The 22,899-nt window shown below is 37.5% G+C and overlaps 1 protein-coding gene across 1 annotated transcript; it reads right to left on the bottom strand.

Moving 5' to 3' along the window:
* Window positions 1–1,571: 1,571 nt before the first annotated feature.
* On the bottom strand, window positions 1,572–22,333 carry PNPT1 (polyribonucleotide nucleotidyltransferase 1). The gene is made up of 29 exons (XM_072857527.1): window positions 22,119–22,333; window positions 21,336–21,396; window positions 20,948–21,022; window positions 19,994–20,099; window positions 18,894–18,943; window positions 18,333–18,396; window positions 18,199–18,246; window positions 17,374–17,487; window positions 16,921–17,107; window positions 16,345–16,396; window positions 15,974–16,031; window positions 15,722–15,818; window positions 15,525–15,627; window positions 14,222–14,292; window positions 12,680–12,716; window positions 11,844–11,910; window positions 11,655–11,744; window positions 10,728–10,781; window positions 10,516–10,622; window positions 9,763–9,834; window positions 9,602–9,665; window positions 7,892–7,975; window positions 7,325–7,408; window positions 5,178–5,284; window positions 5,037–5,092; window positions 4,389–4,467; window positions 3,907–3,954; window positions 3,400–3,558; window positions 1,572–2,608 (listed from the first exon to the last, which is right to left on the bottom strand). Exons 1-28 carry the CDS (start codon window positions 22,298–22,300, stop codon window positions 3,403–3,405), a joined length of 2,373 nt encoding a protein of 790 aa, XP_072713628.1. The 5' UTR covers window positions 22,301–22,333; the 3' UTR covers window positions 1,572–2,608; window positions 3,400–3,402.
* Window positions 22,334–22,899: the final 566 nt, after the last annotated feature.

The raw sequence follows: 22,899 nt of genomic DNA, 5'->3' as shown, positions 1-22,899 counted from the left end.
GCGTTGCACCTGCCAGGAGCTCATCTCTCCCCATTGTCAAAAAAGCTATAGCTTGTTGCTTTGTAAGTTCTCTGTTCTTCATCAAAACAAATAATTTTGTTAGGGTAGGCTGCAGACAGAGCAAGTCATCAACTGTCACAACACGGAGCAGCACGGAGCTCTAATTTTTTTGTTGTTTTCAGAAGCAAGACAGACAACTCATTCCTAAATTACTTAAAATTTCTTGGAGTGGAATTAAGAGACTGTATCATTCCCTCTGGCACGTAATCCCAGAGGTACAATTAGGTCAGCTCTTATGCTTTTATTACAGTACTTGTAATATTTATTGCTGGCACTTAAAGATGCCCCAGCTCCTGATGCTTAGTGCCTGTGTGAAAATGTCAGCTTTGTCAAATAAACCCATTTCTGGCCCTCTCAACCTGGTGTAATGCTGCAACTGCCCAGCTTCACTTCCCAAAGCAATTCCTTTCAATGGCTCCATTTAAGAAGGGTCATTACAGAAACTAATTATCTAGGACAGCAGAGACAAAAATCAGTATTTCAAACATGAAAAAGCAGCTACTGCAATAGGGCTGAGCTCACTCTCTCAAACATTATTAACCTACCTGCTCTCCGATCATAGCTGATATCACCTGAGAGTCAAGTTATCTCCTGCCATGGTCCAACCTGCCACTATACTGATGGCTCTCAGGTCAACCTGGGATGTCTGAGGCCAGCCTGCTGCCTTCCCTCCAGGAAGGTTCAGACTAGCACACACTTACTGAATTCTTGGCTCCCATGGAGCTTCCCTCCTCAGGTAAGAACAGCTGGTTTCTGCTCCTCCCAGACAGTTCCCAAGTGTATTTTTTTCCTGCCCCTTCCCATAGGGCCTAAAACTTGTTGCAAGTGCAGAAAGTCAGGCTGACTGTACAGGTTCTGCCACAGGAGCATAAACGTCTTTTTCCTGTTTTATCATCTAACAAACAGAAAATCCCCCAGTACTCCAATAGTTGATTTACTGATACCACCACCTATCACACAAAATCATTAATACTCCTGTTACTGCAGGCAAGAAAACACCTTTACAGGAAAGAATGGGATTCTTCTGGCACCTAAATCATTGATTTTCAGATTCAAATGCAAGCATCCTACTGGTAATCTGCTAGCTAAAAAACCAAAAGCTTCTAAAGTTAGTATTTTACATAGTATTTTAGTAACTAGAGCATCCATCTGTTCTACTACAAAAAGGAGCCTTACAGAAATTATTCTACAATACAAAAAGCTAAACCTTGGAAAACCACTTAGACTGGGGAGGTCAATTTCTGAGAACAGTTACGAGAAATGGAAACATTTGAGCTTCTGTTTAGGGACTTTAACATTTGCCTACATTATTTCCTTAACGTTATCCAGAATATGTAACGAACCAGGTATCAGTCAATTAAGTCATAATAACCAAGGACATTAGAATTCTTACTAAAAAATAACAGAATACAGTCCTCAAAGAAGAGGAAAAGATTGCTAAGGAAAACTTTTTCAATCTTACATGATGAAAGACAGACAGACAACTACAAAGAAGCAGGCCAGTAATTTCTTTCTTCTTTAATGTTTTAGCTTAGAATAATAAAAAAAAAAAAGCAATTTTTACTGTACATTCACATTTCTCCTCTCCCCAGTGCTTTGGTTTTTCTTTCAGGAGGTTCAGAGCCCACTTGCCATCAGGTGGGAAGTCGATTTTCTTATTAGGTCTACATACAAATTGGTGAACATCAGAAGGGACACCTCTTTGATTTTCAAAGTCTGTACCTCACAGTAGAAAAACAAGTAGTTCTTGTGAGCCCCTGGGAAATGTTTTGAAGTCTAAAAGAGATCACTGAACCCACTGATGGAACATAATCAATAGAGGAATTCTGACACTCTTAATGAGGGTGTTTTAGGGGGAAGATTTATCACATCATTTGTTTATTCCAAAACAATTTTTTAAATCTTAATGTTTTAATTATGTATTTTAAAATTCAGTGTTAATGAACCCAGATAATAAATGATGATGCTTCAGCCAGGTTCTTTGTTTTGTCCCCCTTCTGCTCAGATATTTTAGCAAGTCTGAACCCTATGACAGTTATTGATGTATTTATCTGAAACAGTGTCAATCATGTTAAAGGTGATACTTCTAAGTCTTTATGTTTTGCTCAACATTTCAATCTCGTACACGGAAAAGCCAGTAAAACTTTGCCCAAGTGTGCCTCTCAACCAAGTATACACGATAATTCCTTCTCCCAGGAAATAATTGTTAAATACTTGCTTCTCATCCTTACATTTTTATTTTGAGATGATAGTGAGAAGAATCTTAAGCACTGAAATGTAATCTGCTCTTCAGTCTATCCAATTCCATGTTCTTAGATTCTCATCTCCCCATTGCTACACAAGATAAGAGCATTGGTTGTTTCTGTTTTTATTTTAAAAGAGTTTTTAATCAATTTGAAGACTTTGAAGTTCTACATCACCTTTAAGCATAAATAGTGTCTATTTTAAAAATATAATTCACTACCATCCACCTGCAGATTCTTGCAAAGACATCTACAGATTCTAGCAAAGGTCGCTTGTACTTCCACGAACTATCATGCCTTTTTTCCTGAAAAAGAAAGAAAATACTCTGTAACCAACTAATTATATCGAGGCATGAAATTCAAAAACATTTCTTAAAATAAAAAAGTCTTCAGTGAATTTTCATTTCTTCTAGTGTTGCGAATCATTCCTAGAAGATTGCCATAGATTGCCTTAAGTTATCAGTGGTGCATTGCATTTCCTTTTGCCAATCTCGTTGTGTAACTGCTCTTGATTTTACGATCAGACACCTTCCTGTTCTAGTAGCTTCCTAAGGAAAAACACCATACGCAACAGTTTTGGGAAAAGTTTAGGCATAAGTCTACTGACAGTCAAATACGTGCTGGGAAACTAGTTCTAGGGAAGAGCTTTGGGCATTCCATTAGTTGACTGAGATTGACTGAGAAGTCTCCACTAATTGACTCAAAACTTTCAAGAAAGCAGCTTACTTTTATTTCTCTTCTCCTACCCAGTTTTTTTTTTCTTTAAAAAAAATGGTGGCAAAGATAGAGAAGAGGGAATGCTTACATAGAAGTTGTACATTAACACATAAGTTTGTTTTTGAGAAAGTAGGCTGTCTAGGATGCCTGAAACTGTCAAGGCACTCGAACCAATTTTACAATATCAAGCTCTTTACAACCGCAGCACACGGAAGGGCAGTTGCTAACTTACGACATGCTGCAACATAACTGGCAGGCAGTATTTGCACCCCACTGAACGGTAACTGTACGATATAACAAACAGATTGATACAATTCTTTACAATAGGTGTAAAGAAAGCGCAGTACTGAGTCATCTTAAGTCGTTCCTATGGCCTTACCTGTCACTGCGATGACGTAGATGACTGTGGAACAGTACCTCCCAGGACAATACTGTTTTTGTCAGTTAGGGTTTTAAGCACAGCTGTGGCTGGTGACTGTAGAATTTTACGTGAAAGCCTCATTCTACCATCAGTTGGATCACGTCCAAAGTATTTCACCTGTTAAGAAAACAAACCACTTCAAGACTGATCAACTTAAAGAGCTGGAAATAGCATCTTCCTTAAAAGATGGTGGTTTGGGGGTTTTTTTGTTCCCAATTTGATGCTAGAAAAGCCATAGACAATAGGCACTGTTTAGCCTATATTGTTCTGTCTAATTAATGTGGTGCCTAGATAGTAAGAGTATGACACTAAATAAGTCTAATTGGAAATGATCAGGCCTTTAACCAGCACAGAAAGGGAATCTGATATGGCAAAATATTTTATTCATAAACACAAAATAAAAAATTCACTCAAATTCTGAAATATGAACAGCAGTTTGTTAGCATTTTAAAGTTAAAAAAATACCTGAATTTCTTGTCCAACTTCTAATCCCAGGGCACTAGGATGTTTAATCTAGAACACAGTGTTTTTCAGAAAAAATTATTTCAGTGTGATTAATTTTGTAAGGTTAGTTATAAAAGTTCCTTCTTTTAGGGATTCTTCATGCTAAACTTCAGACAATCAGAGTGGCTCAACACTACCTTACGAACCACAGGTTTCCAAATGTTACATAGAGAAGGATATTGCAGATCTAAAGAATTTGGTGATGTGCATAAAAGCATAAACAGTAGGATTGTAGCAGGCACATAGCTAGATCGTTTGCAGCTTGAAGTACAGGGCAAGCAGAGGTTAAACAAAAGGTGCTGCTAATCTAACACAGCTTTTAACATGAAAATGAACTCTAGAAAAACAGTATGTGTGTTACAGCTAATGCAGTCTATGTTTGGTGAGAATTGATCAAAACCAAATATAAGTGTCTAGTTTATACTTGTTTAAGCATATATTACCTTTCTTTGATCAAGTTGTGAATTATGAAGTAACACTGGTGTCATGTTTGGATACAATTTTACCATCACTCCAGAATCTCTGCAACAGAAAACAGCATGGTTGTTTCAAAATACATGGATAGAAGTCTGTATATATTTTACTCTGCCTATTGACCTCAAAGCAAGCATTAGTAAACTTCTCATAAGCAAGATTTTACTCCTCCCTTTTTAAAAATCTTGTATCAACCATAACATGTCCACTCATTTTTTCCTTAATTGAAAGTAGATGGAAATTACTTATTTCAGGGCAGTATATTTCAGTAATAAGTACATCCAAAAAATGCAGGTAATTTCAATCCAATATTTGTCTTGCAAAAAAGTAAAAAGCAAATTCCTACCATCTCTCTCAGATACAAAGATGAAAAAAGGCCTTAAGTTTTACAATTTATAGAGACATTCTAATAACTAAACAAGCAGCAAAAATAAACAGCCTTGTTAAGAAACAGAATAATATTTTCAACAGAAAATATCAGGAATGATGCAGGTGCCAATGTCACCAGCATAAGTTTGGCATCCTTTAAAAAGCAGTTATTTTACATCATATTTAGGTACCAGGAATACAGCTATGTAAAACTAATTTCTACTTCAACTCCAGAGCACTTTTCATACCTTATTTCAGTTATCGTGGCTGTATAAACCGCTCCAAATTCCAAATTAACTTCCTGCTGTAGGGCAAAGAAAACAAAACAGTAAGGACACAAATTCACAAAATGCAAACTGAAAAAGCTAACGACAAAAGTCTGTCCTTACATCATCTTTGCAGATTTCACGGATAAATTCTCTTGCTTCATGCATAGCACTAGGTGTGGGGGCAAACACAGAATACGTCTCTTCATCCAGCTGACTTACAGTTACGCCTTGGAAATAGAATTTAATGAGAGGATTTAGTTGAACATTGCTACTGTTTCAGCAAGCGGAAAATTTACATTCAGTAAAGACTTGCACAGAGCAAAAATTATTTTGCACAGACTCATTAACATCTCAGAGTCCTAATCATGTCAAATATTATTGGATTAGGCATTGGACAGCTTTACATACAACTGAATGGAAACCATGTTACAGGTACGCTTGCCAAATACCTGGACAAACTTGTGCTCCATATGGGACTGTTCACATTTGCAAAATTATTATTATAATCCTTTTATGACAAGAAAAAAATCTTCAAATAATTTCGGTTTTATGAATAAATCTCAGCTTCTATGAATGAATTTTGTAAGAAATTTTTAATAAACTATAGCTTTCATTAATAGCTGATGGAAATTAAAGTGTTTCAGAGCCAGAACACAGTAAGATCGCACAGTAAGTCTTTGCACCTCTAGACTAGTTTTCTGGCCAACACTGCATCGGCTTGCAACCAAAGGGAAGTGTGATTTTTTTCCTCCTTTTCTCCACCCCAATCCCCTGAGAAGCACTAATCACGCTAGCTAGAGCATTAAAAGAGCTTCAAGTCCAAAGCAGCTGAAGCAGAACATCTGCTTGATATACTACAGACATCAGCCTTTTTTAAGTGTTAGCTTTCTAAAAGTAGTGAACAAGTTTTACTATATTAAGCAATAAAAGAAAGAATTTGCATTTACAAAGAAGTGCTCATAAAAGAAAGCTGATGTATTTAATAATATCACAGCAGAAACTCACCTCTGCTACCATGGCTGACTGTTGGTTGAATATTACCTTCATCATGTTGGAGAGATAGTAAGGGTGGGCTATGTCTAGTTTCACTGCTTTGAGTCATTTGAACACAGGTTTTTAATAGTGTAGCCTCTCAGAAATACTTAACACTTTGCAAATTCCGTTCATTCACTTCTGAGGGCAACCACAATGTCAGGCTATACGCTTAATTCTAAGAGACCTGTCAGTCTGCCTTTATCTCAACGAAAGCATCAGTTGCCCTATTTAGGAAATGGTAGTGAAAAAGGCATCAACTTTGAATTTGGCACTTAAGGCCAGGCAGGACAAACCACTGTGTAAACAAATACAATTAATTTATTCCAAGAAATATAACAAGGTCAGGAAACTTTTGTCACACTACTCGCTACCAGTTTAAGCCCCAGTACAGGTCACTCCTACAATGTGATAGTAAGTTGGATTTCTAACATATGCCAGCATGTTAACAGTGTATACAAGCTCTTCACAGAATCCTAGGAAAAAGCCGATGAGCAGGAATGAGCTCAATGTCCCCTCTTAACCACAGCAAAAAAGCTTTAGTTTATAGGAAGAGAAGCTGCATCGATTTGATCTACACTTCAGCATATTCGTGATTAGACTTGCTTGACTTGACATCTTTCATTCAACACTATCTGCAGTGCTGTCCCTAGATGAACCTTTAATTGCCTCTTCTATAAGCCCTAAAAACACCATCACATGTGCGCCAAACTTCTGGGAATTGCTGCTGCAAGACAAACTGCAAGCACTTTTACAGAGACAATCTACACAACTAAGTGTAGCTGAAGTGAACTTCACCTAGCTCTTCAGAACACATGCACCTCTTAGCAAGATATAGTACAGGCTCAGTTTGTACTGAGCATTGGAACAGCTAAACATACAAGTCTGAAAACAAAGGCAAACACTGTTTGGCAGTCTGCAGCATCAAGCACAAATTAAAAAGTACCCTTTTCTCTTAATAGTTCTTCCTATCTACTTATTAGGTTGTTGCTGCTGAAGCACAAATGCCAGTTTTATGGAGGTGGTCTACGGAACAATTTGGGAAGCTTAAGTTTAGCTACTGAGAGTTTCTAAATGGGCATAAAGATATCATTAAGATTCAGCAATAGCTGTGCTAGTAATACCTGCGCTACCAAGATCTACTAATTAAAACGCCACGCTAGTAATTTTCGTATAGAGAAGAGAAGCTAATAACACATTAGGATAAATTACCACAGGAAGGAAGAATGTCTTACCAGTCTGTGCTTGAAGTTTTTTCAAATTATAGGCCCCAGGACCAACAAATCTTAACCTTTTTGATAATGGAACGTGGATAGTTTCTGAAAGAACATTTAAAAATACTTTGGAATGCTAAATATAATAATCTGGAAAGCTATCACAAAAAATAAGTCACATTCATTTAGGTTTTAATTTTCTATAGCTACTTGTATTATTTGCTGAACATTGATGTAATTACATTTAAGAACTGAAATAAATGAAAACACAGAATACAAATACCTTGATGAGTGTAAATTACCTTAAGCCATACCAATACTGACATCTATATCCATTCTGATTTTGTGAGAGTTTCACATAACTTCAGCTTTATTCTGTTTTCTGGTGTGCAGTGAAATAGTACAGTGCTGCCCCACACGGTAATAAAAAACAAAAATTCACCTCAAAAAACCCAAAGAAAAAATAACGCCAAGAGGCAGGGGCAGAAACATATAACAAACATTCATTAAAAAAGCTGTTTTAAGCAGCAGCTTATTAAAAACAATTATAAGAGATATGCATTCTAATCGACGTACAACTAACATTACCTACAACTGGTCCACTTTCTTTTCTGTTAGGTCTGGGTTTTGCCAGCGTTTGGTTCATAATTTGCAAAATCTCCCTCTTTGCAGCTGTGGAGGGCAGGGGGGAAAAGGAGGAGGAAGGAAAAATAAAGAGTTTTATATAAGATTAAAATAAATTTACGCAGTTTTTGTTATAAAGTAGATAAACATCCTTTCATAAAATCTGCCTCCTGCCTAACTTGAGAATTTATCATGGTAACTTAACACATTTCAGGTTGCGCAGGTTTGTTGCAGTACAACATTCTGCTCTGTGTACACAAAACCTATGCCTTCAGCACATTTATTGATTTTATGCAGCCTAGAACATTACACACAGTTCTGTTTCAGTGTATGATTTAAATAAATCAGACTGCTGATAAGAGCAACAGCGTGTAGCTTTGATTAGTTAAGTTATGATACGCTGGCCTGGACCTTTAGCTGAGCTGCTTGAACTGATATACCATTGAATAGGAATTACTAGTTCTTAACATTTTAATATGGGTTTTTCTTACTAAAATCTTGCTACTATAATCGAGTTGAAAATTTTCTCTTATAACTAGTTAAATCCTTATTAGAGCTTGTAGCTTCAGTTTTTCATATGGCTCAAGAACATTTTAGCTGTACACGTCAGAATACAGACAGCAGAAAACTTCAATAGTAAATACAGCTGAATTTATGGTAAATGAGAAACAGTTTGCTGTTCTTCTTATAACATTATTCTGTTAGATTTTTAAGAAGTCATGTAATAGGATGTTTGTGTGTCAGTCCAAATCCATTTCAGTGTTATGGTTACGCTTTACACATTTAATTAAGAACAGATGCCCGCTCCCTCTCCCAACTTTCACCAGTCAAAAGCAACCCAGAGTTTCAATGCACAAAGCTGCACTTCAGCCTTTACGACCTGTGTTATTCACGGGGTATTGAGCTGCTAGATCGTAACCATGAACTACCTGAGATAACAGGCTTTTACTTAAGTTTTAAGAACTTGCTGCTCAAGACACATATAAAAATTGGCCTGAAGTTACTTTAAAGTCAGTTTGGAGCTTATTTTTAACAACCCTTTTTACTGATTTATTGCACAGCAAAGAGCAAACCTTTTTCTCCCCAACTCACCACATACGGTTTTTAATACAGTATGACAAAAATTTTATAAACTGACATGGCTTAGTAATATTGTACTTGCATCAGTCAAATCCAAAATACTGCATGTAAATATTTCATAATATATTTCTCTACCCTGATGTTGCCTTTTTGTATAAGTTCCCTCCCTCCCCGCTTTGCTATGCCACTAATTTTATTGCAATTTTTCAAAAAAAGTTACCCATTGTACTGAACTGGTGACTGTGGTATCACAGCATTTTTGTCCTGTTTTAATAAAAAGTAACCTCCAGGAGCAGCAGACACTTTCACTGACACTACGTACAATAATATGAAACTTAAGTGTGGTGGGAAGGACCTGGCTTTTTGGAGAATGAATGCTCTCCCCTGACACAAAAAGCTATTTATTTTGTATGAAGTGCCTATATTGAAGTATAACAGACAACACCCAAACCAGACCAGTTTTTTGAAGATAGCAGCTTTTTTCCACAATGAGAACAAAAAATTTAATAATTCTTTAGTTTCATAAAACTTAGAATTTAATACAATTTATCATTTAATATCATAAAATGAGTGCAAATACAAATATGGACCTACTTGTAGCTTGCTGAATAGCTTCCATTACAATTTTTATAGGTATTCCTGGCAGTTTTAGGTCAACCTAATATGAAAAGAGTTAAGTTACATCAATATGTAAGGAAAGCTTTTTCAGATACATTCTCAGAGTTCCATTTTAGGAAGATTTAATGTTACAATACCTGCAAGGCAGTTATTCCTTTATTAGTACCCGCCATCTTGAAATCCATATCACCATAGTAATCTTCAATTCCCTACCAGCATAGACAGAAAGAAAGCAAACTGGAGTAACTTTATCCCAGTGTCAAGTCTCATTTTACTAAAAGTATATTCTATGTTTCAATAAGCCACAAAGTAGTTCTGCAGACTTGGAATTACTTCTGAGACTTGCATGTTTTTCTTCAGCCTTATTTTGCTGTTCAGGATTAACACTGTTGCTTTCTCTCCTTATAAATTAAGAGCGTTCACGGAGTAGTTTCTGAACAACAGATCCACAGTTGATTTTGTACTATCCACTAGCGGCTGCCACAGGAAGCAGCAGCAGCATAAAGTGCATTTTTCCCACCCCAGCAACTTTGCCAAGTGCTCATTCTCCATCCAATATATTGTGTTTGTCAGTAAACTAATGCATTCAAGAATTATTAATCTATTTCTCCCAAGACAAAAGACAACATTCATTGGACACAGAGAGCTTGAGAGCTTAAAAGAAATAACTGAGTAATTACAAAAAAATAAGAAACATGACTGCACATTTCAGAGAGATTTTTCGAAATAAGGGAGGAGTCTGGGAGACAAAACAGAGAAGACAAAACTATTCAATAGTTCCAGTAGTGTATGTTCCAGAATTAACTGGGTAAAACATTACACAAGAGGGCCATAGAGGATATTTTACAGAATTAAGCAGCAATAAAAACAACAATGCTAGAAACACTCACCAGGATGTCTGTCAGCAAACGGTAGTCCTCAATATCTCCTTTTTCCAGACTGCATTTGGTAATGAGACCTATTGCTACACCTGCCACTGCACTTGATACCGGAACTCCTAATAGTGGTAAATGAAAATACATTTTTATAACCTTTGGTCATTTCCAAATCCTATAACACATTATCATATGTAGTTTATCCTCATAAGTGCCATATTTTGTACCTGCATCCATTAACGCCAAACTTCCACCACATGCAGAAGCCATTGAAGAGGACCCTGCAGAGTTAGAATACAGGGCAAAAGAAAGTATTAAACATTGGTCAGCAGTGTCTGAAACAAAACTTGCTAGTGATATTCTTCAATGACAGTTTGAAACTTAACTCGCTGCTAGCTAGAAAATACTGTGCAGCAACACACATACTACAATAAATAATCACAATTAGAAATTTGCTGTAGCAGAAAAGTTTTAACAAGAAATGGGTAATATAGTTTGAATCTTTCATGATACTGATACCAAAAAAGCTCAACAAGCATCACGATTAATATTAAATATTCTAGACAAGGAATCTGTGTGTTTTGCAGGAAGCTGCAAATGGGACTCCCTCCCTTTCTCCACTAACCCCTTCTCCCAGCCACCTAATCTCAACTACAGTGCTAGGAAATAGGAGGTGGACCTCAGGGAGCTTCTTGCCACACAGGGGAATCTGCAGAAAGCTGAAATGGATAGCGCTCTCCCAAACTGGGGAGATGGGAAAGAACAAATACAGAGAGCCAGGAGAAGTCACCTCTAAGTTAGTGAGGGTACCAGCTGTGATTAAACATTGAAGAACGGGTCTCAATACATGCTGATTTATTTTCCTCACTCTGTGGCATAAAAATGCCCCCAAATACCATTTTATTAAAATCAGAATTTATGTTTACATCTCATACTGACACTGTGCTGTTATATAAATTGAAAGAAAGGCCCATCGTTCATGACCATATAGATCCTTTTTAAGTACTTCAGGTAACAGAGCTATCAAGATTAAAAAGGTTAAAAATGAAATCTATTACCTAAAATGCCTACAACTCAAGTTTATCAAACTCAAGCTTTTTTAAGAACCAAATTTAGTCTCTAGCACTAGGTTAAAAATAAGAAAGTCATAATACCATTTGACTCTAAGACTTCAGAAGTAACTCGTATTGTGAATGGGAAATCCTGGGGAATAATTGGTTTCAAAGCTCTTTCTGCCAGTGCACCTGTTTAAAAAAAACAAAAAAACCCATCAAGTGATCCGTAAATAAAAACAGACAGAATATTAAAACTTACAGCATGGGACTTCTCTAGTCTGAGCTTACCATGTCCAAGTTCTCTTCTGTTCATACCAGTAACTTTGCCAATCTCATTAGTTGCATAAGGAGGAAACTATGAAGTAAAAAAATGTGTATATAGAAAATTAACTAGTATTTTTTCTCCATTTTAAAACATACATGTAGAAAAAAGTTATTTGAAGTTTTGGTGCATCTCAAGGTAAAAACAAATAATTAAAAAAAAAAATCAAACCACCACATGACTTCTATCAGTCACTTAGTTTGCAAACCAGGACCAGTTTAGGTAGTGTTTAATAAGTGTTTTACTTCCACAGAACAAAAGAGAGTAAAGCAGTTGCAAGGTAGTTGAAAAACAACACGACAAGCTTACTCCAATTAAACTTGTCAAACGACATATCAGAAATCTTGTTTCTGTCATACATATAATAGAACAAGATATGCCTGTTGCCTGTACGAAATACTTTGGGCAAGTTCCAAAGGCTGAGAGAGATCCAAGATGTAAAAGCACTTATTTACTATTGGTGTAGTATGTCAGCTGAACGTATTAATAGAGTTTACTAAAAATAATAGAGCAGGTTAATCCTGCTTTCAGTAACAACCCATTCTTAAAGAGCTAACCTAATGTTAAGATATTAAAAAGGCCATATAAAATGGCAATTTACAAGTTATCCAGTGCTTTTTAGGAAACCAGCATTTTTGTTCATAAACTGCAGTATAAATTCACATATGAATTAGAATTAATAAATTTTAGCAAATCTAGAGATAATTTATATCCTTGGAAGTGATCAATTTCACCTTTAAAAGCAAGACATTAAGTCCTTCTGTGAATCATGCAGAAAGCTGTGACACAGTAAAACTCTCACCTCATAATGCAGCATGAAGTTTTTATCTTTTATTCCACTATTAATTAAAAACAAGATCATGTCAAAAAAGAGCAACCAAACATGTCTTACATACAATAGGTAATACCTAAGATTATATTCAGTTATGCTTACAAATAGACCCAGAAAAAACAACAAATCAATAGATTTGCGGACCACCCACATTTTTCCTAAGGTTTTCTATGTAATAAACAAATTAAAAAGCATAGTCTACAAAGATAAAACCTCATGTGTTAATCATAATCATGAAAACAGTTTCCTGAGCTGTTTAGAACAGAATAGGCCCTATCAGTTCCTTATGCTGGTTTTGGTGTGTCTGAAGGAAGGAAAAAAAAACCCTCAAACTTCAAGAACATCAGCATCTTACTGTACACGCTGCAGTAAGGACTAGGAAATGTAAGCACTCAGAAGGAAAACTGAAAATCTCTGTAACCACAAAATAGGTCTTGATTAAATAAAACAAATCTGCGCTCAAAAATGTTACTTAAGTACCACAAGACTTGACTTTTAGCAATAAATACAAAAAAGTTAATCTATAAAGTTGCTTTAAGTCAAGACTTGCCTGTAGTTTCATAGAGGCACTCTCTCATTCATGAAGCAACCTAATGACTACTAATTAAAACCTATTATTTAACACAAACTAATTTCCAAGAATACCAAAATTACAGAATATGGACAAACACCTCCAGGCCAAAAAAATTTAACTAAAGCAAAGCTGACATATGAAAATGTAAAAGCTCCCACACTGGTGGGATGAGATCACCAAACCGCAGCTTTAAAGGGAAGGAGTTTCCCCTCCCCAACAAGGTAGCCCTCAGCAATAAAATGTTAACAGCACAAGGACTTGCTTGCTACATCACAAGTTAAATTTTCCTTACTCCATTAAAAAAAGAACGCAAATGTTTTCACCCTCTGAACGTTTTTATTTTGAGACAAAATGAGAATATTTAGACATGCTGATTCAGTTGGGGGACACCCCACTCCCCCAGTTACGTGCTTTTTAATTTTTTTCCCATTTGAACCAAACTTGACAAACAGAACAGCACTTCATGGACTATGTGCATCCAACCTATTGAGCAAAACTTCAAAACCTGTGAGAAATAGATTAAATGAGTAGAATACATATCAAGTTCCAAGCGTGATGATGAATACTTGGAACAAAAAGAGAATCAACTTTCATCAATCATTTTAAGAGACTTGATATATGGACACAGTTTTACAGGTTCAAGAGTAATTTGCTATTTTCTTTCTCTGAAAACCAGACTGGATGTTGCTTGTAATACTCTCCAATTTCAAATGCATGTCTATGGAATTAATGTCATCTTAACAAAAAACAGCTGCCAAGATCTCTTGAAAACAGGTCACTTCAAAGCCTGATTTTACACATTTTTCAGTCCTAATGAACACACACACACATATATATATATATATATATGTGTGTGTCAAAGTTCAAGGAACTTTTATCAAATGTGCTTAAATGCTCACCCTCTTTTATTACCAGACAAATCACCAAAAGATACATACCTCACTGCTGTTGAGATAAGATCTGATTTTACACTTGATTCTATTGAGTCAAATGTAACTGTACAGAGAACCTGGAGTAAAAAGACAGATGGTAAATAAGCAGCTCAAACACTTCCATGTTTCACAACTTTTACTGGTTATGAAGAATCAAAAAGAATGATTTCAGCAAGAAATATGATGCCATCACCTACCACTTCCGCAAACTTTTTTTCCCCTTCATCGCACAAACTTATTCATAATCTGTAAAGATTATACAATCTTCCAAGCGATCACATTTCAAAATACTAATTTGATGATGCTTAAGCTGGTAGGAGCCTAGAACAGTTTGTTCACTACGAAACCAAACTACTTTGTTTAAGAGCCAGGGCCAGATGCAGCCACAATGTTATGCAAAAGAGCAAGCCTTTTTATCATGTGGACTTGCAGCATGTGTTATTTTTAGTGGGATAAGAGGGGACAACACTGAGGAGTAAATCACTGTTTGCAGCTACCCATGTACCCTGTAATAAGTCAGATCAATGGCTGACAGCCTTCTAGGAAAATCAGCTACAAAAATATAGGAGACCAAATCTTGCGTACAATCTTAATTCAATCGGCCCAACATCTGGCGCTTTTGGCAAAGAGGAGAAAAAAAATCTCATGAATGTGGGTTTTTTTGTACAATTTCCCTATTTAGTCCAGGTTACATATGAAGTTCCTTTTAAAAGATTTCTCATGACGTGCACAATTTAGCACTATCCTACATACCAATGACCCCATTAATGGGGTCACCCATTTTCTAAAAATGAACAGGATTATATTTTACATGAAAAGCTTTTGTTTCAACAAGTCTACACAGAGGGATGAAAAAGATATGATTTTGGACTCATTAACAACCAATTTTAATTGAAGCCATCCTGAATTGGAAAGCTTTCTTCTCAAATCACCTCCCTGCAAGACAAAACCCAACCAACCAAAGATGCCCCAGATCTGCCAACGTGAACTGAACAAGGAGAATCCTTACAGCATCTAACTTTGGTTACTAGACATTCTTCAGAAAGTCTGAAGACACAGTAATGCTCACCAGACTCTTCCTTGGCATATATGCTTAGAATGTTATCCTAACATCTGTACTGTTCATGTAGCAAGGAGCCAGAATCTGTCTACTGTCTTAATGGACTCATATTTTAATCAAATCTAAACTGTTTTCTAGCTATTACTATTTGAAGGTGAAGAAAAATGAAACTTTGCATTTAAGTGAAAGATACAAATCTTTCAGCTTTTGACAAATTAATTTACAATTTCTGATGTTTAAAGATAATACCTGTGTTTGACCTCTCTGAAATAAGGCTGATCCATGAAGCATTTTAAACATGTTCACTTCACATTTAATATCTCGGAGGGAAGTCAAATCTCTCCCGTCACACCTAAGGTTACAAGCAGAAATTATGAGATCAATGAAACTATAGTCTTGGATAAAAAGCTGACAAACATTATTCACAAGGAGCTTGATATGCTTACCTTCTATATTCATTCAGAACAAGATTTCTAAAAATATCCTTTGAAACCACATTGAAAGATTCCATGATTTCATAAGGCTCAGCCTCTGGAAATTTTTCTGAGTATAAAAAAGAAATCGCATCTGAAGTTGGAAAATGAATTTTATAGAACTTTTACTAAAATAGCTTGGCCAACAAAGAGCACACTGCACCTCTAAGTACTGCTAGCTCCATTTAAGCATTCTCCAAATATTAAGAAAGCAGAAAATAATACCTTTCAGCTGTTCTTCTGTTTCAAGCCTTATTTTGTTAATTGCTTCATCTCTAGAAATCTAGAACACAGGATTTGCAACCAGTTAACTCTACAGGGCAGAATAACAAAAGAAGTTCAGGTTGTTGGGTTTTTGTTTTAAAATTCTGTGAAACTCAAGGAATAAGGAATAGGATTGTCACACAAAGATCAATAATGTACTGCAAACATATCCTGGTAGATAAGAATTTACAGAACAATTTATTATTACTATTGCAAATATATGCAGAGGAGGAGAGGAGTTTCTATTTACATTAAAGAAACTAAATATTACTACAGCTTTATTATGGTATTAAAAAAAAAATAATTACACCACGGTTGACTTTATTACTTACTTTATCATGGCTAGAATCGGTGAATACTGCATAGATCTTGTTAAAAGCAAGTCTTTTGGAAGAAAAGAAAGAATTTTTAAAAACACAGCTTAAAAAACACTTATATAATTAGTTTCTTTTGAGGACTAAATGTTTGTTTTCATTAGCAGTATGAAAGCACCAGACTGACATTTATAAACATTACTAGCTCCAGCTGTCCTTCCTGCCTGCTCTCCTGCCACCTCTCTGAAATTAGTTATCACTTCCACAGCAAAGCTCATACAAGCCAACATATCTGACTCCTCTTGTTACCATTCCACAAGAGTTGCATTTTAACTTATAATACTTTCACTGGGTTTTCAGGATACTCGTTTTGCTCTATCCTTCTTAGTAAGCGTAAAACAAGAAAGCCGAAGGCCATGTTCCTAAGTTTCTATGGAAAATGCAGCAAGTAATTTTGAACGTTCAAAACATGCTATTTTGTTAAACAAAACCTCCAAACTATCTGACCAGAGCTCATCCAATTAAATAATCATTAAATAAGTATTTTGAGTCATTTAACAGAATTTAGATCAAAATCATTTGTTCTGAACTTACTTCTTTGCACATTCCACAATCTCTTCAGGAGCAACAAATAACTTCTGAACAGTTCTCTTGACAACACCTCGTTCTTTCACTAGTTGTTGAATTCCCTGAATTATGTGCTGGGTATGTTTCACCCCTACTTTGACGGCATGACAGAAGTCTTGTTGCAATATATTCTCAGCAGTTGCTTCCAACATAACTATCAATGGAAAGTTAAAAATTAAGTAAATTACTATTTTATTGTTCAACAGCAATCTAACTCAACTGAGGAAATACAGATTAACATTAAACTGCATAAATATAATGGAATTTACTTTACCTAACCAAAAGTTACCTACCCTATCACTGTTGTTTATTCCTACTATTGTGTAAAAATACAAATTTCAAAGATTAGGAAAATACCTGCAAAGAGGCACCTACTTGATTTTCAAACACGCAACAGATATTAATAATTAACCTACTCACCAACTTGACTTTGAGGAGCTCCAGCAACAACTAAATTTAACGCACTAGAAGACATCTGTTTCCGAGTTGGATTGATAATAGTTTCTCCATCAACCAGTCCTACCCTTACTGCACCTACAAAGAAACTCCAGAAAATTATTATTGTTATAATAAGGAAGTTCTTTACGGCATCATTTTACTTTCAAAATTATACCTCTAAAAACAATAATTAAAGCTACGGATTTGTTTTAAAATATCAGCAATGTTAGCTATATATTAAGAACAAATCTGTAAGGCAAAATTATCTATTCTTGAATTTCTTTTGGATAGTATTACTGGGTAGGGCATATAATGCCAAGTAGCATTATACACAAGGCTGTAAGTCCATTGGGTTTTTTTAGTCATTTGGACACGTATTTTCTAGAAAAAAAGGCAGGTGAAAGGAAAATACAGCTAAATATTTGTTCTTGGCTAGATCATTTCTCTTCCCATAAAATATTCACAACGAAATAAAGCTCTTCTTGAGTTCCTGGAGAAAAAGTATTCTTATCCAGCTATTTTCTAAACAATGCTTTTCAAGACTAAGTTTCTCTAAAGAAAACACTGAGTTATTGGTCTCTATACTGTACTATTTCTCAACTATAAATGCTTACAGAAGTATATTTAGTCCAGGAAAAATAATGCTTTTAAGTGGAATAATCCTATCCATTGTCAAATTACTTGCAATACTTGAAACAAAAGGTAGTGGACTTTAGATTCAGATTTTTGTTAAAAAAGAAAGCATGAACTGTGGTCTAAGTCTTCTATTATGTTCAAATCACCCGTCATTTCAAAATATTTACTTACCAACAGGACCATTCCATGGGATATCAGATAATGCAAGTGCTGCAGAAGCTAGAATGAAGAGAGAAAAATCTGTATTAGAAACAACGAATCATATTAAATCACACAGAAGCAGTAATTTTCAACAGTCCTCTTACCTCCATTAATTGCCAGAACATCAGGATCATTGACACCATCTACTGCTAAAAGATTACAAAGGATCTGGCATAAGATAAAAGACAATGAATAATTTTGACCTATACATTTTTATTAGCTGTCAATACAAAGCTAAGGACAATAAAACAAAACATACCACATATTTATACAAGCTTATACTGCAAATGAAAATCTGTTCAAGTATTTAAACTAGAAAGCTCACAAAAAACCACTAACGTATATCATCGTATCATATCATACAACATATACTGTTAAGTCTTTCTTTCCTCTGTTGTACAGAGGATACTTGAATTTTGTTCCTGTATCTCTACCACAAAATTTGGAAACTAGCATGTAATAAAAATAATTTAAGACAAGGAGATGACAAACTAAAAAGCAGCATTACACTATCAGATTGTTTTTCGAAGTGTAAACTCCTTCTGGATGCTAATGAATACTGCTTTTCTTAAAACAGTGCCTGTATCATGTGAAATTTTCATTGCACCTACCCAAGTTTTCCATTCTGAAGGTAGCTGTAGTTAAGGACAGTGAGCGTGACCTACCTGTGTATCATAAAAGTAGCCTACTGGAAACAGTGGTCTGATTGACCGATCTGCGAAAGAAATATTCAAAGTCTAAGTATTTGGTTTTCAGTAGTCAGTATTCACTTTGTCTTGTAATAACCCCACAAGAAACTGACAAAATGGTTCAAATGAAAGACTCAAACAAACAAAAAAAGAAGAGAACAGGCAGAGAACTCAGAAGGAAATTTAGCATGAAATATAATCAACTCTAAGATTTCAATAGCACTCAAGAGTAAAATAAGAGGTATTTGGGCCAGCATATCCACTGTCAAGTAACACAAGGTAAAAACATTGAAAAAGTCTTCTGTGCTTTTTCAGCATAGAAAAAGGGCACATTTTAGGGTACAAGTAATCTATTAAGTTGTATTTCACCAAAAATATGTTCAATGAAGGGACATAGTCCTTAAACAAAGAAAAGTAACAAAAGCATATATGTTCAAAATATCGCATTATTTCCATGATGCATAGATTTCCTCTTAATTTTATTTCAGTCTGAAGTGTTTAGGACTCTGTGCAGCAGCCCGGGCCTTATAGGCTGTTCCCTCTCCTAATTCTTTTCATTGCCGTCTTAAGATGCTGATGTATTTGACATCAGCTTTATATAAATGTTGAATTTAAAGGCATTATCTTATACATTACTGGAGATAGCCATGACGGAGATGACTTCTCAAGCAGGATCAAGAGGGAGAGAATGAGTATACACCAATCAGTAAGTCTGCCTCTTTGTATTTCAGAGTTTAGCTTGGTTGTCTCTTCCACCTTTCCAGAGAGATGTGTGATTGCAGAGGTAACATCTCTGCAGTTAAGATGAGATCTTAGATACAATAATATCAACAAAGGTGACAAGACTTCTCAAGATCCAGGCGTATATATAAAGGAATATGCACACAGCCTCAGCTGATATACTGTTTCAAAAATCAGTACTGATAGACAAGAAACTACAAGTTTGTTTTCTTCTGACATTACCGCAGAAACAATCAACTCTGCAAACAGCAGTTATAAATTACTATCTTTTCAAACATTCATGAGGATATTACAAAATATTTAAAATACATTGTAAATAAAATGTTTCAGCCTACCTATTACTCTGCTTGTAAGAATTTCTTTATCAGTGGAACCAAGTTCTCTTCTTAGATAGTTTGTAGGAATTCTTCCTGCTGCAGCAGCTTTCTGGCGATAGTCAACCTTTTAAAAACAAAACAGGGATTTCTAAACACAACAGAATACTGGTTTCAGAGCTACAGAATCTGTCAGGTTGGAGGGGACGCCTCAGAAGCTCTACAGTCCCATTTCCTGCTCAGAGCCAGGTCAACTCTGAACTCAGATTACATTACTCAAGGCTCTGTCCTGATGCCCAAAGGGACCCTCCCATTCTATATCATATACGGACTACCCAGCCAGTCAGTCCCCAGCCTGAACTGTTGCAGGGCACTAATGCATCACAAGTTCAGGACTTTGTGTTTGTCTTTATAGATTTTCATAAGGTTCTTGTCGGCCCATTCCTCCTGCCCCTGGTCCCTCTGGATGGCAGCCCTGCTTCTGCGCATATCATCTGCCCCCCCCCCAGTTTGGCATCATCTGCAAACTTGATGAGCAGGAACTCCACGTCACCGATACAAGTATGAAACAGGCTGTGACCCAGGACAGACCCCCTGAGGAACTCACTATGATTCAGCCTCAAGGTAGAACACGAATCATTAACCCTTAAGAACCACAACACTTCAAGCCTCATAATCCAACCAGTTTTCCACACACCTAAAATATAATGTCTGAACGTGGATATTGTGGCAGACAAAGTTCACAAGGCTTTTGTGGAAAGCCTTGCTAAAGTCAAGGTAGACAACATCCACTGCACATCCCTCACCTGTAGCTCTAGTCATTTTATCACAGACTGCTATTCTGAAGTCCAAGGTCTGTAGTCTGCTACTCACATTCCTCATTCCCCCCAGCACCTTGAACTCGACTACTTAGTGATTACTACTGCTAAGACTACCACTGATTATCACAGAACTAATTCTGTCATTAGTACTTACCACTAATGGCATAAACTGAGATGCAGAAGGCTTAGTTTTACTGACTGCTGTGACCATTACCGCTGTGTCACCTAGCTGGATTAAGAAAAAAAAACAAACAAATTTGAAGTTACCTGCAACCAAAATATTGCCTGAAGTCCTAAACTTATTCACAAACTTAAACTCCAAAATATTCTTTGCAGAAAGAAACCGCACAAATCCATGCTGCAAAACATTATTTTTGCTTTTCAAACAAATTTTTTTCCTACAAAACACAGCTGTACATTCATTAGGGATTAAATTGCTACTTGAGGCTTTATATCCCTTTAATAGGCTCTGATATCCTAATAATGGCTGTTCAGATCCAGAAATTTTGAAGTTGCACAAATTTTAAGCTTCTTTTTTTTACCTGAACAACAGCAGATCCATCAGCAAACCTAGCCAGTTTTCCAGAAGACAGTTCCATCTTTCTATTGGAAAGAATATGTTATCACAGTGAATTCAAATAAATTTTCCAGTAATTTCTGCATTCCTCTACAGCACCTGCTGTACAGAATGTTGCCCATACTTCATATTAAAGACAAAAATCCTCATTAGTTATGGAAATTGAAACTCTTTGACCATAAGCGACCAAATCCCCTTACTTTAACGTGCTTTTGCCTCAAATGTCCTGCTTCTTGCACCCTGAAGCAAAGACTTACAGCCACATCAGATGTCACCTAAAGTTACACCTCGGCCTCTGAGGCAAAACGCTTTGCTCGCACTGGAAGACGACTCACCCACCTGTTCAAGTTGGGTTTTAGAGTCTTGCCACTACAAAACACAAGTACACACCTGCTGCACCCTCAGGAGAAAAGGGGAACTGCCTGCACACCCACAAAACGCCTTTTCCCACCACAGCTGCAAAACGTACAGGGAAGACAAGGAAATACACTGGCTCTTCACCCACTGCGAATGACGAACAGCACGCAAGAATGCCAGCGGCAATTTCTCCTCACGTTTGCTTGACCCACCACCCCGGACAGCTCTCTCTACTGACTCCGGGGCCGTGGGGGCCGCTGGCCCCCTGCCTAGAGCCGGTACCGAAAGCCACTCCTCAGTCAGCGCCGCAGCCCATGCTCAGGGAGCGGGGAACACCCGGAGCGCCTCCCCGCTGCTCCCCCGCTCCCTCAGGGCGCGCAGAGCCCCTCACCTGCCCCCCACCTCCACCGCTACCGTCCGGCAGGGCCCGGACTCCGCCGCAGCGCCGCGCACGGGCGCCAACCGCAGCACGCAGCCGTCCGGCGGCAGCAGCCGCCGCCATCGCGCCGCGACCCCGCCGCCAACGGCCAAACCGCCGAGCGCGGCGCGGCGACAACTCGTGGCGGCGGCCATCGCGCCGGTGGGTAGGAAAGGGCAGCCCCAACCGCAGTCGCCACCCGATTGGCTCCCGGAGGCGGCGGGGGGGCGGGCTGCCGCGCAGTAAGCTCGAAGCGGATTGGCTCTCGTACCGGTTTCGTTTCGAGTCCGCCCCCTGGCGAAGCCCCGCCGGCCACGGCAGCCGAGGAGGGTCAGGCGGCGGAGAGCGCGGGAACGCGGTGGCTCCGGAGCCCTGAGCGGGGCCCTGCTGAGAAGTCTGAGGTAAAAAGTGGCGGAAAAAGCTCCGTGGCGGCCCCTGGATACGAGACGGCTTTAGAGGCAGCTCAAACTAAAATTTGGGGGCCACCACCCCAAACAGGGGCCCAGACTGAGGGAGAGGACTTCTGCACCAGGGCTGCGGCCTCCCTCCCACCGTCGGTGCCTCAGGAGACTTTGTGGCAGCGCCGCACCCGTGCAGCGTTGTTTGGCTGCCCCAGGCTCAGTAGCCACTGCCTTCGGCCTGGTATCGCTGCTGAGCAACAGCAGCTGCAAGGCCTGGTGTGGAAAAGTTATTACATGTTACACAGTCAGTCAAAAATTCAGGGCCCTTCCTTTAGAAGCATGGCTGAATGAGT

This window comes from Ciconia boyciana, chromosome 3 (assembly GCF_034638445.1).
Source record: "Ciconia boyciana chromosome 3, ASM3463844v1, whole genome shotgun sequence".
Taxonomy (NCBI): domain Eukaryota; kingdom Metazoa; phylum Chordata; class Aves; order Ciconiiformes; family Ciconiidae; genus Ciconia; species Ciconia boyciana.
Note: the sequence above shows the minus strand (reverse complement) of the source record. Positions and strands in the feature narration are given on the sequence as shown.